This window comes from Notolepis coatsorum (genome assembly GCF_963971535.1).
Source record: "Notolepis coatsorum genome assembly, chromosome: 3".
NCBI lineage: Eukaryota > Metazoa > Chordata > Actinopteri > Aulopiformes > Paralepididae > Notolepis > Notolepis coatsorum.
The window spans coordinates 20,728,174-20,745,646 of NC_140167.1; the positions used below are offsets into that span (position 1 = coordinate 20,728,174).

General features: G+C 43.0%; 1 protein-coding gene across 1 annotated transcript; it reads right to left on the reverse strand.

Annotated features, from left to right (window-relative positions):
* Positions 1-11,012: 11,012 nt before the first annotated feature.
* Positions 11,013-17,472, reverse strand: zbtb8os (zinc finger and BTB domain containing 8 opposite strand). Its single transcript, XM_084309918.1, has 7 exons — positions 17,294-17,472; positions 16,777-16,801; positions 16,509-16,630; positions 14,861-14,943; positions 14,540-14,592; positions 13,532-13,568; positions 11,013-12,430 (listed from the first exon to the last, which is right to left on the reverse strand). Exons 1-7 carry the CDS (start codon positions 17,439-17,441, stop codon positions 12,344-12,346), a joined length of 555 nt encoding a protein of 184 aa, XP_084166044.1. The 5' UTR covers positions 17,442-17,472; the 3' UTR covers positions 11,013-12,343.
* Between the last annotated feature and the right edge of the window lies 1 nt (position 17,473).

Below are 17,473 nucleotides of genomic sequence, written 5' to 3' on the forward strand. Positions count from 1 at the left end.
GTTCATGGTAAGCTTACAACTCGGACACCTCTTTTGAATGACTGGCCGCCATCTGGCCCGACTTCGGGATGTTTCTGCAGCCAGAGGCAGAGTCGGTTGAGGGGAGGGCAGAGGTGGTTGAGGAGTTGGCAGAGTCGGTTGAGGAGATGGCAGAGTTGGCAGAGTCGGTTGAGGAGAGGGCAGAGTTGGCAGAGTCGGTTGAGGGGAGGGCAGAGGTGGTTGAGGAGTTGGCAGAGTCGGTAGAGGGGAGGGCAGAGTTGGCAGAGTCGGTTGAGGAGATGGCAGAGTTGGTTGAGGAGAGGGCAGAGTTGGCAGAGTCGGTTGAGGGGAGGGCAGATGTGGTTGAGGAGTTGGCAGAGTCAGTTGAGGGGAGGGCAGAGGTGGTTGAGGAGATGGCAGAGGTGGTTGAGGAGATGGCAGAGTCAGTTGAGGGGAGGGCAGAGGTGGTTCCTCAGATGGCAGACTTGGTTGAGGGGAGGGCAGAGGTGGTTCCTCAGATGGCAGACTTGGTTGAGGGGAGGGCAGGGTTGGTTCCTCAGATGGCAGACTTGGTTGAGGGGAGGGCAGGGTTGGTTCCTCAGATGGCAGACTTGGTTGAGGGGAGGGCAGGGTTGGTTCCTCAGATGGCAGACTTGGTTGAGGGGAGGGCCGGCTCTTGCATGATGATAGATGGATCTTAGCACTTCTTTTTGTTCTAATTGTTGCCTGGCAGTAGAGGCAGTGGTAATGAAATAATAGTCTGCAGTCCAATCCACATCTGTGTATAGTGTATTCTGTAACACAAACATGAAAAGTAATAAAATCATAATGTGACCATTATTGTTATTATTATACATGACCACAGTATGTGTCAGCTCAGTTATATGCTCATTGGACCAATGTCGATATTGGATGTGCATATGGTCGGCGATATATTGTGCATCCCATCCTGTAACATCATAACAGGCTATAGGCAATGTTTCATATAGACATGTTACATTTTGCACAACAGCCACATTTATATTTAATGTATTTGGGAGAAATGTCTAACCTTGATGGATAACTGCTACTGAAAAATGGCATTTCAAATGGCTCAGCACTTTGCTGCGTTTGGTAGGCTTGAAAGAGGAAGGCCCACAAAACGGGCAGTGATAGCTGCTGCAACAGGATCTGCAATCCACTAGTGGTGGAAGTGAACAGCCTCTTTGTATCGTTATGTGGTCCTGGAAAAAGAGAAGAAAATTACTTTCAAAATGTCAAGGTCAGGTAACATTCAAATAATAATAATAATACATTTAATTTAAGAAACGCTGTTCATGCAGTATCTCAAAGTGCATTACAATAGTTGGGGAGGGGGCAAAATAATAACAATAATGTTAATAACAATACATACAATCCAGAGAAATAAGAAAATACATAAGGAGTCAAAAGGGTAATGAAAAACGGGGGGGTGGTCATTTAGATGGAGGGGGTGATGATCTGATTATCAATGTTGAGGTCATGTGTTTTGAAGATCTGACCAAATAAGCATATCTTCTTTCACTATATTCAGATGGCAATGCATGACACGTCACTTAGGCCATGTCCACTCCAGACTAAGACGATTTTGGTCGTTTTCGTTTCGGTTTAAGGTTTCCGTAAAAACGAAAACGTCTCAAGATAATAAGCATGCCACAAATTTACAAAATAAATTTCTTTCATGTTTTAGACTCTTTTATTTTGAAATCCCCGACCGGAAGTGTTGCCGTCAGGTTTTGTGCTTTTGAGTTAACCTAGTTTTCCAGAGACACACCGCGGCACGTACGTTCGGGAGTGGAGAGAGAGAGAGGACCGCAGCTCAAACTACCTGTTGGAATAAATTAATTGATTGATGTTTAACTTGTCCCTGTGTGTGTCCAGTCATTTCGACTAGCAAACGTTGTCTGTCTATTGTATTTAGTTGGTTAGCTATTTAGCTAATGTGGATAGCATTTTGAATAGCATCAATGCTAGCTGGCTGGCTACAGCTTTATTTATTTATTATGGAGGCTTTTTAATCGTCAAGGTAAGAGAGGATTTGTCATGATCAACTGAAGGCGTATGCTATGATACAATATGCTTGGGTTTTCAGAAAAAGGCCAGCTATGTGACGCTAATCTAGTTAGTATCGTGTATTGCATCACAGTAGCCTCCCGATTAGCTCAATATAGCTTCTGTAACACAAATGCAACTACTCTGATGCCATTGTTGTTTAATAATAACTCCCGGTGTTTAAACACTTCTAGCCAGGACATATAAGACATATGTATCATGATGTTTCTTTTTTTTGTCTGGGTTTGCATGCAGATTAAGGGATATGCGTTGTGATGTTGGCTGAGAGTTTGCGCATGCGGGGTAAGGGAGAGGTGGGCCAACGCGTCATCGGTTCAGGAGAAGCTGCGTATCGCTTGTAAATATGGTGATGCAATGGGGGGGCGTCTCCAGTCGTCTTCAGAGTTGCGCACTCTGGATGGTGGTATCAAAAAGTACCGTCTTCAGGCTGCCAGATCCGTCTGGCAGAATGATGCAAACGATCAAATACTTTGCCTAAAACGACCAAAATCGTCTTAGTCTGGACATGGCCTTAGTTTAAGCTTAGGTTAGGATCTGCATTTTCATAATCTGTAAAACAACTGAAAATGTTGCTATTGACTTAAGGACCAAAACACCAGCTGCGGTCACAAATGTAACAATAAGCGGCATCTCACTGATTCTGCCGTTTTCAATATGCTATATGAGCATTGATTGATTGAAAACTTTATTAACAGATTGCAGAATGGGTACAATGGGTCCTAGAACCCACCTCACCCCTGCCCACTTTGACTACCTAGGATGGCTTAGAGTAGACGACAGAGTACAGCAACTTGCAATGGGCCTGGTCTACAAGATACACTACACGACTAAGGTACCCATCCATGTACATCAGGGCTATTCAACTAAATTGTTCAGGGGGCCACATTGTCAGAAACCCATGGGGCCAGGGGCCGGACTGCCACGGCGCCTCCCCGTGCTATGAATATATGGTCACTTGACACAACACGCAACCACATTTTCACAACATTTATTTAAATGGGAACTATTTTACTATTTCTTTCACTATTTGGGCACTTTTACACAATTCCTGTGGGTTTATGGAACACCTCTGTAATTTTTTATTTTATTTTTTTAATTCATTGTTTTGTATTTCTAATAAAGTACTCAAAAACAGCATTTTTCTACCTCAAGATCTTAAGCCGTTTTGAGCCTGGGCTCCAACCACAGTGGGAACTGTGTGGAAACTCAGCTGATTATCATGCAGCGGTGTCTCTCTGACATCACAAATCAGCACATTTTCAGATGACTCAGTTCAGTGAGGGTGAATATTGTGAGAGGAGAATTGGAAGAATGCGCCAATATGAGAATTAGAGACATAGATCATATTAATATAAGTCCACATAGCTAGGAAACAATGCTAAACACTGAAAAAGGCCATTTATAAGATAGTTCCCCTTTAACTACATTGCAAAAGTAGTATACTTTTCAAAAAAAGTGCTTCATTTATGTGCCACATCTGCAACATCTCCTGCAAAAAGTGCTTCATTTATGACTGTGCAACAACTGCAACATCTCCTCTTCAACATTTCAATATAAAAATAAAATAAAAAACAAACAAGTGCATGATGTGCATCTGAACATTCTAACATCAACACTTGAACAAAAAAACACATTTATAGTGCAGCTGAGCTTATGAAAAAGTGCTTCATGTCTGTGCAACAACAGCAAATCACAGCATCTTATTAGCACTTATTGTCGACTCTTAACTCTCAAACATCAGGGGGGTGGGGGGCAGACAGGCCTAGCCTACATACACACATCTAATGAGAGCGATTGCACTTCTTTGACTGGGCAATGGCAGAGAAAGAGGGTTCATAGGAAGTGAGGGCTACCCGCAAACAGTGATGCAAATGCTCATTTGTCAAGGAGGCATGGTTGCTTGTTTTAATGGCATTCATGTGAGAGAAACTGGATTCACAGGTGTATGTTGAGCCAAACATTGTTAGCACAGATATTGCCAGCGTTTTTATTTTGGGGAATGTCTTGACATGAATACACTTTATCCAAAATGTTGTGGTGGATTCATTCTCAAGTGCCTGCTTCAGAGCAGATTGTCAATTATTTCAAGTTGCAGGAGACCTTCATCAATGTGAAGTGATGCAAGGAACTCTTGTCCTTTTGTGGAAATAGCAGCTACATTGGCAAATGGGTTGCTCACAAAATGCATCAATTCTCTGGACATGTCAAATTCATCAAATCGACTTGCAAAGTTTTCCCTCAATTTATCAATGAAATCTGTCATTAATTGAGTGACTTTTGGCTCAATTGTGCGTGTTAACGTTGACATGAAAAGGAAAAAGTAAAAAAAAAAAAAAAAAAATATTTAATTTTTTTTTATTATCATGTAATCTTTGGCGGGCCGGATCTGGCCCGCGGGCCGCCAGTTGAATAGCCCACATGTCAAAATACTTCCCAAAGGTCAGTGAATACCACGGCCACAACACCAGAGGGAGCTCCACAAATCATGTTAAACCCAGATTGGGCTCAAACAAGGGACTAAACACGTTTCGCAATTATGCCACATCAATGTGGAACGCCCTACCCAAAGCTGTAAAGGAATGTGAATCACTACCCACTTTCAAAACCACTCTCAAAGAGCACCTACGGGAGACTGCAATTCGAAACTGGCCCCTGTAAATGTCCTAACCCAACCCCCTCCAATGTACAGTAAATGTCCTACCCCAATAATACACGCTAGTACGCTACCCTCTTCTTGGAACGAAGTATAATTTCGTCGATATTCCAATGTACAGTTTTGCTTGTACAGTTGTAGTTTCTAGGTTAGTGCAACGTGCGTTATCGCGCCGACAACAAACTATCATTACACATGGGCAAAACAGAGTCCATTCTCTTCGGTTCAAATAACAAACTCAGCAAGACCGACGGCTTCTCCCGTCGGTCCCCCCCCCCCCCCCAACCACCTCCAATGTACAGTCCCACCCCCACCTACCCAATCCAATGTACAGTTTCTACGCCTAATGTATATACTCTTTTCTTTCTGGACTCTTTTTGTATCACAAATACAGTACTGTAATTGCAAATCTGGTATGTCATAAATGTATAGATGTAGCAGTACTGTATCTGTATGTCATGTATGTCATATATGTTACGATGAATTGGAAATGGGGGACCCTGGTGGAAACAAGACGAAAGTCTTTCTCTGGTCTGCATCCCCTTAACAATTGTATGTATTGAGCTGTACTGCACTGTACCCATTCTGCAATCTGTTAATAAAGTTTTCATTCATTCATTCATTCATTCTCAGTTACAGTGGGTGACAATATTGTCACAAGGAAAGATGAAATTACCTACCTGGGTTCCATCCTAGAGGCTAATCTTTCCTGTGACAAAATGGCATCCAATGTAATAAAAAAAGTCAACCAACAAACTCGATTCTTGTACCGGATCTCCTCTCTGGTAAACAAGAATACCCTGAAGACTCTGGCAGGAGCACTCATTCAAGGGTACTACGACTATGCTTGCACCTCATGGTACCAAAGCACCTCAAAGGCACTAAAAAACAAATTACAAACATCTCAAAGCAAACTAGTCAGACTACTGCTTGACCTGACTCCTAGAACCCACCTCACCCCTGCCCACTTTGACAACCTAGGATGGCTTAGAGTAGAATGGGCCTGGTCTACAAGATACACTACACCACCAAGGTACCCATGTACATGTCAAAATACTTCCCAAAGGTCAGTGAATACCACGATCACAACACCAGAGGGAGCTCCACAATTCATGTTAAACCCAGATTCGGCTCAAACAAGGGACTAAACACGTTTCGCAATTATGCCACATCAATGTGGAACGCCCTACGCCCTACCCAAAGCTGTAAAGGAATGTGAATCACTACCCACCTTCAAAAACACTCTCAAAAAACACCTACGGGAGACTGCAATTCGAAACTGGCCCCTACAAATGTCCTAACCCAGTTGTACAGTAAATGACCAAGTATGGCTTTGTCAGTATTCCAATGTCCAATGTACAGTGTACAGTGTCCCCCCCCCCTACCACCTCCAATGTACAGCCCCCCACCCACCCCACCCCCACCTACCCAACCTCCTCCAATGTACAGTTTCTACGTCAAATGTATACACTCTTTTTCTGGACACTTTTTGTATCACAAACAGTACTGTATTTGCAAATCTGGTATGTCATAAATGTATAGACGTAGCAGTACTGTCTATCTGTATGTCATATATGTTATGATGAATTGAAAATGGGGGACCCTGATGTAAACAAGACGAAAGTCTTTCTCTGGTCTGCATCCCCTTAACAATTGTATGTATTGAGCTGTACTGTACTGTACCCATTCTGCAATCTGTTAATAAACTTTTCAATCAATTCAATCAATCAATCAAGCTAATGTTAGCTCACCACTAAAGCAAATGACAGACGGAAAATAGGCCAAAATAGCAAAGGTGCCCCTAAGGTACTTACATTTGTACTGAAAGACATATTTGGTTATCTTTCAACGAAGACGAATGAATGCTATAGTATATTAGGTTGGTTAAACCAGAGCTCTTTCATTCATCAGCTACAAAGAACCTCATACAAACATAATAGCTCCATACGCATGCGCACTTCTTCTTCTTCTATGGGGGTAATGGCGGGTCGCAACCACAGAAAGGCGCATACCGCCACCTACTGTACAGGCCGGCAGCCTGTAGCTGTTCCGCAACTACTGGAGCGGATATGGCAAGGACCCAGCAAAGAAAAGAAAACAATAAAGAAAACAACAAACCCAGAACAAACAAAATAAAATACCCAACCCTAACATCACCACCCTATACAAAACTAATAAAAATAAAACCTAAACACAAACTAAATGAAAAGAAATAAAATTAAAATCCTACCCCCCAAACCAATTGAAAACACAAACCCCCAAACCAAATCCTGCACCCCTTTACTACCCACCACATCACTCAACAATCCACCCAACGTAAAATCCGCACCCCTCTCCCTCACCCGACCCCACAAGACCCCCCTCTCCCTCTCATAACGAGCACAATGGAGCAACACATGTTCAACATAAAGACAGACAACACGCTCATCACAGACAAGCTGGATGTAGCCAATTACTTAAACATCTTCTTCACAAACATAGCCACAACACTGGTAAACAAACTACCCTCCCACTCAGGGCATTATGGGGTAGAACACATAGTAGCATACTACAAAAACCTAGGGGTCCACAAAGACGACTTCAAACTTGAAATGGTAACAACCGATGAGGTACTCAAAAAATTTAGCGCCCTCCAACCTAACAAGGCCACTGGCCATGACAACATCCCCTCCAAATTCCTCAGAGACGCAGCAGCCGCCATCACCCCAGTCATCACACACATAATAAACCTCTCTATAAAACAGGGGCACGTCCCCAAGGACTTCAAAATTGCGAGAGTGACCCCTCTGCACAAAAAGGGCAGCAAATTAGACCCAGGCAACTACCGCCCTGTTTCTATTCTTACCTCCATCTCGAAAGTCATGGAGAAAATAGTCTACGAACAGGTCGAAAAGTACCTGGCGGAAAAAAATCTAATCTACGAATTCCAATCTGGCTTCAGAACGTCCCACTCCACTGACACATGCCTCCTCTATTTGAACGACCACATCAAACAAGAGGTGGACGCGGGCAAATACTGCGGCATGGTCATGCTGGACCTACAAAAGGCCTTCGACACTGTCAATCACTCCATTCTAATGGACAAGCTAAAAGCAATTGGTTTTGATAGCTTATCAGTGAGCTGGATGCAATCCTACCTGGAGGGGAGAGAACAGATGGTAGAGGTAAACGGTACTCTATCCCCCCCCCCTCACAGTGAGCTGTGGTGTTCCACAAGGAAGCATACTAGGACCGCTACTCTTCCTAATTTATGCAAATGACATGTCGTCAGCCTGTGACTGCAACTTGTTCCTGTTTGCGGACGACTCAGCCCTGCTGGTCTCTGACAAGAACAAATTGCAGGTTGAAAAAACCCTCAGCACGGAACTAGGCAAAATCTGCATATGGCTCGCTGATAACAAACTATCATTACACATTGGCAAAACAGAGTCCATTCTCTTCGGTTCAAATAACAAACTCAGCAAGACCGACGGCTTCTCAGTTACAGTGGGTGACAATATTGTCACAAGGAAAGACGAAATTACCTACCTGGGTTCCATCCTAGAGGCAAATCTTTCCTGTGACAAAATGGCATCCAATGTAATAAAAAAAGTCAACCAACGAACTAGATTCTTGTACCGGATCTCCTCTCTGGTAAACAAGAATACCCTGAAGACTCTGGCAGGAGCACTCATTCAAGGGTACTATGACTATGCGTGCACCTCATGGTACCAAAGCACCTCAAAGGCGCTTAAAACAAAATTACAAACATCACAAAACAAACTGGTCAGACTACTACTTGACCTGAACCCCAGAACCCACCTCACCCCTGCCCACTTTGACAACCTAGGATGGCTTAGAGTAGACGACAGAGTACAGCAACTTGCAATGGGCCTGGTCTTCAAGATACACTATACGACCGGGGTGCCCATGTACATGTCAAAATACTTCCCAAAGGCCAGTGAATACCACAACCACTACACCAGAGGAAGCTCAACAAATCATGTTAAACCCAGATTCGGCTCAAACAAGGGACTAAACACGTTTCGCAATTATGCCACAACAATGTGGAACGCCCTACCCAAAGCTGTAAAGGAATGTGAATCCCTGCCCACATTCAAAACCGCTCTTAAAGAGCACCTACGGGAGGCTGCAATTCGAAACTGGCCACCGTAAATGCCCAAAACCCCCACCACCTCCTAATAGACAGTCTCCTCCCCACCGCATGTATATATTCCCTCCCCGCCGTATGTATATTTCCCTCCCACCTGCCCACCCCCTCCTAATGTACAGTCCCCTCCCCATCATATGTATATACTCTGTCAGGATCTAGGGGTAACAGTACTGTATATTTGAATACCGCTTATGTCACAAATGTATCAGTACTAAATACCTATATGTCCCTATGCCATAAATGTCATGTATGTCATAAATGTCTATATGAATTGAAAATGGGGGACCCTGATGGAAACAAGACAAACGTCTTTCTCAGGTCTGCATCCCCTTAACAATTGTATGTATTGAGCCGTACTGTATTGTACCCATTCTGCAATCTGTTAAATAAAGTTTTCATTCATTCATTCATTCAACTGTTTCCAGCTTCCCACAAGCAGGACAACCACGGTCTCATACCTCCCCACCCTAAATAACGAGGAATTGAGCCCAGAGTGCCCCAACCACAATCTGGCCCACACAACCTCTCTCCTCCTATCCAGCCCCCCCCCACCGTCGACCTGGACAGAGGCTTGATTCGCATACAGATACCGCCCCCTCACCTCCCTATCTCACTGCCTTTGCCACTCCACCGTAGTTGCTGCTCTGATGAGGGCTTTCGCCTCCCCTTTGCCAAACGGCACAACCAGCTCCACCCCCACCATCCCAAGCGCCTGTTTCGCTAAACCATCAGCCACTTCATTCCCCCTCACCCCCCCATGTGCCGGTACCCAACCAAACCTGACCCTAACACCCATCCTATAGAGCCTATAAACCGCTACTGTAACCAGGTCCTCCCTACCCGACACAAGGGCGGACAAACCCTCCAGGGCAGACGCAGAGTCCGAACACACGACCACCCTGTCCGGCCTAACCTCTTCAACCCACTGCAAGGCCAGGATTATGGCCACCATCTCTGCAGTATAAACAGACAGGTTATCAGTCAACCTCCTGGACAACCTGACCCCAAACACTGGCACATACACACCGACCCCACACAACCTGTCACCGGATCCTTAATTGGCACCATCCGTAAAGACAGGGAGAAACTCCCCGAACTTTCCGACCAACATAATCATCCACCCACACACCAACATTACCAATCCCTGCCCCATTCCTATTCTCCATCAACCATAAATCCACACCAGGTGTCAGAAACAGCCACGGTGGGACCTGAGGCACCACTATGGTCGGCCCAACCACAATCTCATCAATCTCAAACTCCCTCGCCTTCCCAATAGCCGTCCTCCCAAACCCCAAGCCTGGCTTCACAGCATATTCCCAACAATCACTCAAAACAGCTACGGTCAAATGACTAGCCAAATGCCCCTTCAGCGTCATCTGAAACATCTCCTTTGTTTTGCTGACGTTCAGGGAGAGGCTGTTCTCTTGACACCACCCCGCTAGAACCTTTACCTCTTCCAGGTAGGCCCCCTCATCGTTTGCAGAGATCAGGCCCACCACTACTGTCTCGTCAGCAAATTTGATGATTGTGTTGTTGTTCCGCTGTGCCACAGTCATGTGTGTACAGGGAGTAGAGGAGGGGACTCAGAACACAGCCCTGGGGGGCCCCTTATGTTGAGCGTGATGGATGAGGAGGTGCAGTTGCCTGGCTCTCACCACCTGGGGTCTGCCCGTCAGGAAGTCCAAGACCCACTGGCAGAGGTCATAGTTCAAGCCCAGGTCCCTGAGCTTGGCTATGAGTTTGGAGGGGACTATGGTGTTGAATGCTGAGCTGAAGTCGATGAATAGCATTCTCACATAGTTCCCCTGCCTCTTGTCCAGGTGTGATGCTGCTGTGTGCAGCACATGGGCTATGGCGTCCTCCGTGGACCTGTTGGGGCGGTATGCAAATTGCAGGGGGTCCAGGGTGTTGGGGAGGGAGGAACAGATGTAGCCCTTTACTAGCTTCTCAAAGCACGTCATGGCTATGGAGGTGATTGGTAAAATACAAACAAGCCAGAGCGCTTAAAACCTGACAGTCGTTCTTCCTGTCTGATACCCACACGGCCACACATATTTACTATACATGTAATCCTTAGAATTATTGTATCTTATGTCATCATGAATCTAAACAAAATCATTCTGAGGCACCATGAACAAAACACAAGCCTTCCTTTAATAAACACATAGTTTAAAAAACACATGTGTGTAAACAAAATTGTGGGCCCTGCCATTGTAAAACGACCACAGTGAAACCACTTTTCAGGCAGATTTCTAGCTTCAAACAATGTTCCAGGGACCCAATCTTCCTCCTACAGTTTGTTTATTCAGTTATGAAAACATACCATACCATTTCTCTTAAATTCTGAGTTTCACATTTCTCTCCTAAAGCTGCATAGTGCACCTTTAAGACATGGTTTGTAACGTGTGCATCTGTATTGCAGATGCTTACAGCAGGTAAAGACACTGAATAATTCACCTAAAAGCTTTTTAAGGGTATTTTCAGCTCTCTGTCAAATAGAAGCTTTAGTTAAAGTTGACAGTTCTGGTATTTCAGGCAATCTTCAGTTCCCTTGGAGGATTCAGAACCAAGTAATTACAAAGTTAGATATTCAAAAGCAGATTCACACTTTAACTGTACATTTTACTTCAGTGTACATGCTCTAAATTGAAAGATCATGACAATCTTGAGTGTTATGATCGTGAATGTGTATGAGCTTTTGTTTATTACTGTAGTCTTTATCTTTTCTTGTTAGCTACTTCACTTTTTTCTTTTTGAAAAACTAAAGTTGAGCTTATTGATCCTGCATATCAAACTGCCTCAAAATAGTCAAAGGTGTGTGTGGGGGGGGGGGGGGGGGGGGATTTCAAAGTAACCGTTTCATCACACAGAGAAATACACAAAGTGTTGTGTTTTGAAGTGATTATCTAAAATAAATATTGAATTAATTTAATTGAAGCATCAACATAATTTAATGTGGTGATAAATACCCCCTTGCAGTGTATGAACAATAATAATCAACATTTCTAATTGAAATAAAACCGGGCTCTTACGTTAATAAAAACAATATGTCAGGGTACACATTTCATTAGAGTTGTTTGGTGGGTTGCAGTTTTAAACGACAGCAAGGAGTTGTATTATTAGTTACTTTTTGTCAATAGCATTTAGGGATCACCCTCTGAGGTCGATGCTTTTTTGATTTCTGAAATGTGTATCCAGTGACATTCCAAGACTCATCCCCGTCGACTTAGTGAGACAACTCCAGCTAAATTCCCTTGTAGTCAGTGCACTCTTTGATTTGAGTTCACTCATAACTATTGATTTGAGTCATGTGCCTCTTTGTAAACAGTCCATAAGGCAAATAGAAAATCACACTTTAAAAGTCCATAGCCAGTGCCTTATAACCACTGAGCAAGGCACACGGAGGCTGCTTTAGTGGTCCTCTTCCACTGGCCCGCCAGCGTGGTCCGTCTGCGACGTCATCTTCAGATATCGACGATGACAAAGATCTGAGGTTTTTCTATGTCGTGGACCTGCATTGCCGAATATGTGATTGCTTTCACCTCCGTTCCCTGGAAAGATACCAGAAAACATAATAATAAAAAAAAAAATCCAGTATTTTTCTATATTTTCATTGTCCACCTCTGTGTACCAGTCATCCTGGTATTCCTGTTGACAGGAATATAAACACTGATGCATTTTGATAATACATTATTTTACAACATTCTACTTTTCAGGGTACGTTAGCTGTGGGGTGCAATAACGTGTCACACAAACAACATACTGTACGTTTTTAAATTTCTTTGTGCTAGAATGCATAATCTTGGTGGGGGGGGGGGGGGGGGGGGGTTCAGCAAAAAAGAAAATCGAAAGACCTATATTAATTTGTTGAAAAGGACAAAAATATGTCCCCGTTAATAATTATGGCCTGAATAACTCCACTCAGCAAACAATAATCATAAATAAGACAAAGGCACAGCAACCAGGAAGGAATTCGCTGGGAGGATGAGGAGGATTTCCATATTGTGGGACCCTCTCGAAAACGAGATACTGTATCTCAAGTGGTTTTTACCAATAAAATAATTTCAATATATATATAATATATATATATTTCCATACCTCTGCTTTTCACATCTCTACCTCTGGTCATTCACTTTTCATCACCGGTGGGGATATGATTTATCCTCCTAGGAGTCAAAGTCTATATGGCGCACTGCACTCTCCATGGTGCTGAAAACTTTGTCTTGGATTTACAAAATGTGTGTTTTGGGAGAAGTAAGCACCCAGTAACAACTATGAAGACATGATTTCTGTTTTATTCTGCTACTTAGCCATTTGGTCTATGACCTACATTTGGTCTATAAGCCTACTGTGCTTTAATTAGTTCATTCATCTGAATGCTTATATTTAGATCAAATGCTTTATAAATGATGTAAACCTTATTCTTACATATTGAATTGAGTATTACTTTACTTAGAAAAATGGAAACGACAAACAAACTAAGCGGAAAATAATTTCCGGTTTCGTTTGTGAGTTTTATATGGATATAACTATATTTTTCCACAAATCACACCCCGCGGAACAACTGCCCTATTTCCACAAATCACACCCTGCAAACTGCCCTGTGTTGGTGGTGTTGCAATAATGCTAATTATTTCCACCCATTGGCTTACCTGTGGATGCTTTGGCAAACGGAATTCCTCACCCCACCTTTAATAACAAAGTGGAGAATGGCGATATGAAAACAAGTGTATGAAGTATTCAAAATCAGCACTTGTATGTCTACGGTTAAGATTATCCGTCAAAGAAATACTACATCATACACATTAATCAAGTTTGATCTCTCTGGAAAAAAACCGAAAAAAAAGATTACACATGACAGAAAATCAGACAGATAGACACGTGAGTTTATCAAACACCCGATGTGAGGCTAATGAGGACAAAGAGGTGTATACCCTGCTTATAGCATCCGTCATCTAAATGGACCCATCTCAAACACCGCCCTCTTTTGATCCTCCAATCACAGTGGTTGCTTCCCTCAAGATACCACTACAAGATCATGGTTGCTACTAAACAGGGAAACCAACAGAAATTGAAATGTACCAAATTATAAACAGATGAGTAAATATATAGGCCTATTTCAGAACTGCACCCAGTGGGGGGGGGGGGGGGGTCCTCCACAAAAAACGTTGGCCCCCTAAATAACTCCACAATGCTAAGACTAAGAGTCAGATGCCAAGAGTAAGCATGTCACCAGAGTTTTGAGAGTTATCAAGTGAGCCCCTCCTTTTGCCGGTGTTTCATCACGACACCTCGGGAAGGCTCGACAGTTAGTTCCAGCGTCCCAGAAACCAGTGTCCTCCATACTCCATACTAGCTCTCATTGTCCATGATACCCACATGCAGAACTTCTTTGTGTCATCCTGTCCTTATGTTGAAAACGGAACTATTCCTGATAACAATATCACACATGAAACAGCTCCGATCTTCTTTCCTTTCATTGGCCTTAGGCCATTTAACTTCTCTCTGAATGGTAAATTACAGTTTACCATTTACTGCAATTGAATATCGGCCCCAGATATTGGCTATAGGCCTCTTGATTTACTAATCATTGGTATTGGACCTGAGAAAAAACCCAGAAAACAGTCAAACCTAAATCATATAGCCTCAAGCAAACTTACCCAATGGAGCGGATCTTGAAGTGCATCCTGTCGATGTGTAAGACTTTGACCTCCTAGAGAAACAATGTTCACATCAGCTGTGCCGCGGCCCGCGAGTAGAACACGAGTGTCTCATTGCACTTATGATATTATATTATCAAATAAGGAAAAGCAAGAGATATTATGATTCCACAACCTATTGTGGCAAATATTTTTGGTAGTCATCTTTCAAGATGCAATGCAGATTATGCAGCGATTCCACAAATCTGCTGTTTGGGGATGGGGAGCTTTACCAGTATCCTCCAACCTACTGCAGAGGTAGGAAGACGACAGCACACTTACCCTGGGAACGAAGAAGAGATCTGCACTAAACTTGAACAACCAATCGTCTAGGAAGTGGAAAAGAAGAGATTCCATGTCATGGCCTGTGAGGGAAACACGGGAAGAGAAAAGGCAGGTTAAAGTCTAATTCTGTGTGATATAAACAAAGGTGCTAATGGAACATATGGCAGCAGTAGGGATGCACAAATAACACTTTCCATAGTCCTAAACTTTCAGTATCAGCGGATACCAAATACCGACCCAGTCGATTGCTTTTACTTAAAAGGTGCCGTGAGTGGTATTTTCTTTTGTTAAAATATGTGTTAAATAGCTATACATTCCAATAACCATCACTGATATAGTGTGTTTGGTCAGTAACATGGTCTCCCAGTCCTCCACTCTGCAGTAAACATAAAATAAATGTTCTGGTATCCCTTCCACTTTATCCAATCAAGACATCTTGCGAAGTCAAATTTGCTTACTGCACTGGTAGATTATTTTACTTGTTTCAAGGACACATTTGCTATTTTGCTTTTGCTGTTTTTTGTTTGTTCTCTCTCCTGATTGGATAAAGTGGGAACTGGATACCAGGATACTGTATTTTCTGTTTACTGCACAGACCCATGTTACTGACCACACACTCTATATCAGTGATGGCTGTCAAAATGTAGAGCTATTATTTTAACATGTAGACCACTTATTTTAACAAACAAATACCACGTACAGCACCTTTAACAGTATTCCCCTCACATGACCTGCCCACTTCTGATAAAGATTCTTGTAGATATTCAAAAACCAAATCAATAATGCATCTATAAAAGCACAAGACTGTTGTTAGATAGCTCTTTGTCCTTATATCAAAGATAGATATATGCAAAGAAATAGAACAAGGGAGCTTGTCATTACTTTACCTTTATTTACCCAGGGTAGGGGCACGACTCACTGAACATGAATGCTCTTTCAGCAACGCCCTGATTCACGTTCACACAGTTCCCTTACACATATACATCCCTTTTTAAATGGACTGCATTTACATACTATTTTATCCAATGCGCTTTACAACTTATGCCTCACATTCTCACAACGACAGCAGAGGCAACCATGGTGCCAACCTGCTCATCGGGAGCAGTTAGGCGTTAAGCGTCTTGCTCAAGGACACGTCGATGCACTGCCGGGAGGAGCTGGAATCTAACCGAGAACCTTCTGATTACCAGACAACCACTCTACCCCTTGAGCCACTGTCACCCCCTTTCTAGACACAAGCTCCTAGGAAGTTGAAAGGCAAAATCAACAAGCTGGCAGCGTCCTTGTTGCCTATGAACAAGGTGAATAGACTTAGACCAGATCCGTTTGGGATCTGGATAAAAGATATTAAGATATACCATAATAATATAATTTGGGGGGGGGGGGGGGGTCTACCATGCTCCTATTTGTCAAAATGGAGCCAATCAAGTCCACTTTGCTTTGATTTCTGGCATGTTTACACATGGTACTTGCACTTGGTATAATCGGATACTAGTATTGGGGAAATTCTCCAATACAGATATCCTGTTTTAGCCTTATGGGTGCATCCCTAGACATCAGTGATTAAAACTGCTCCATGCCTGATGTCTGTGTGGCTCGTGTGCGACAGAACCCCAGGATATCCGCTATGGTAGACTAGCCTCACCCTCAGACTCCACCTTAACTGTAATGGTAGGCTCCACCGTCTCTGTGTCAGTCATGTAGCCGAACATGCCCATGGCGGACTGCTCGAAGGCCTCTTCTAAAGAGTCACCCCAGGAGTGAATCCTTGAAACGGGGAAGAACAGAGGTATAATGTTGACACACACTGCTGACAATATGACACAATAATAAACTATAACAATAAACGATGACACTCATTACAAGACGAACATTAACCCTCCACAAGTGTTTTTGCTGTGGTTCATACTCACTGTACGTCAGCTGTGTGATCCAAATCTGAAAAGTCAAAAGATACTATTGGTCAGATCTGCTAAATGTATATGTCTTCTTGTAGAGGCTACGCCAAGTTCTAAATAACGTTAGTATGAATTACTACACGTAATTGAAAATGAAAAATGGGGGACCCTGATGTAAACAAGACGAAAGTCTTGCTCTGGTCTGCATCCCCTTAACAATTGTGTGTATTGAGCTGTACTGTATTGGACCCATTCTGAAATGTGTTAATAAAGTTTTCAATCAATCAATACAATACAGCTCAATACAAACAACTGCAGTGCTGAAGACCAGAAAAAGACTAGTCTTGTTTACATAAGGGTCCTCCATTTTCAATTCATCAAGACATTAGAGACATTCAATCAAAACTAACTAACTGGCACTGGCAGGTTGAGGCTCATATGTAGCTCTTCGAGTCGGAGTAACTTTAACGCTACAGAGATGAGTTCAGAGCAATGGCATGAGATCACAGTTATAATAAGAAACGATACTCACATTCATATTTCTTGTTGATCGCCGGGTATTTGGACTTGATCGCTCTCTGTTCATCTGTCAGATCTAGTTCGCGGTCGTCCATTGTCGATGTGTTGTTGTTGAGTTGTCTTTTAACAAATGAGTCAAAAGTAAAATGCTGCAACAACATGTAATGGTAGACGCTAGTTCGGACGGGGTCAT

What these genes read in the sequence shown, in the direction of transcription:
- zbtb8os (XM_084309918.1), bottom strand. Translation starts at nt 17,441, where the DNA reads ATGTTGTTGCAGCATTTTACTTTTGACTCATTTGTTAAAAGACAACTC. An exon ending in GATCAACAAGAAATATGAAT is followed by an intron (nt 16,802 to 17,293) that starts GTGAGTATCGTT and finishes TTGACTTTTCAG; the next exon opens with ATTTGGATCACACAGCTGAC. An exon ending in GATCACACAGCTGACGTACA is followed by an intron (nt 16,631 to 16,776) that starts GTGAGTATGAAC and finishes CCCCGTTTCAAG; the next exon opens with GATTCACTCCTGGGGTGACT.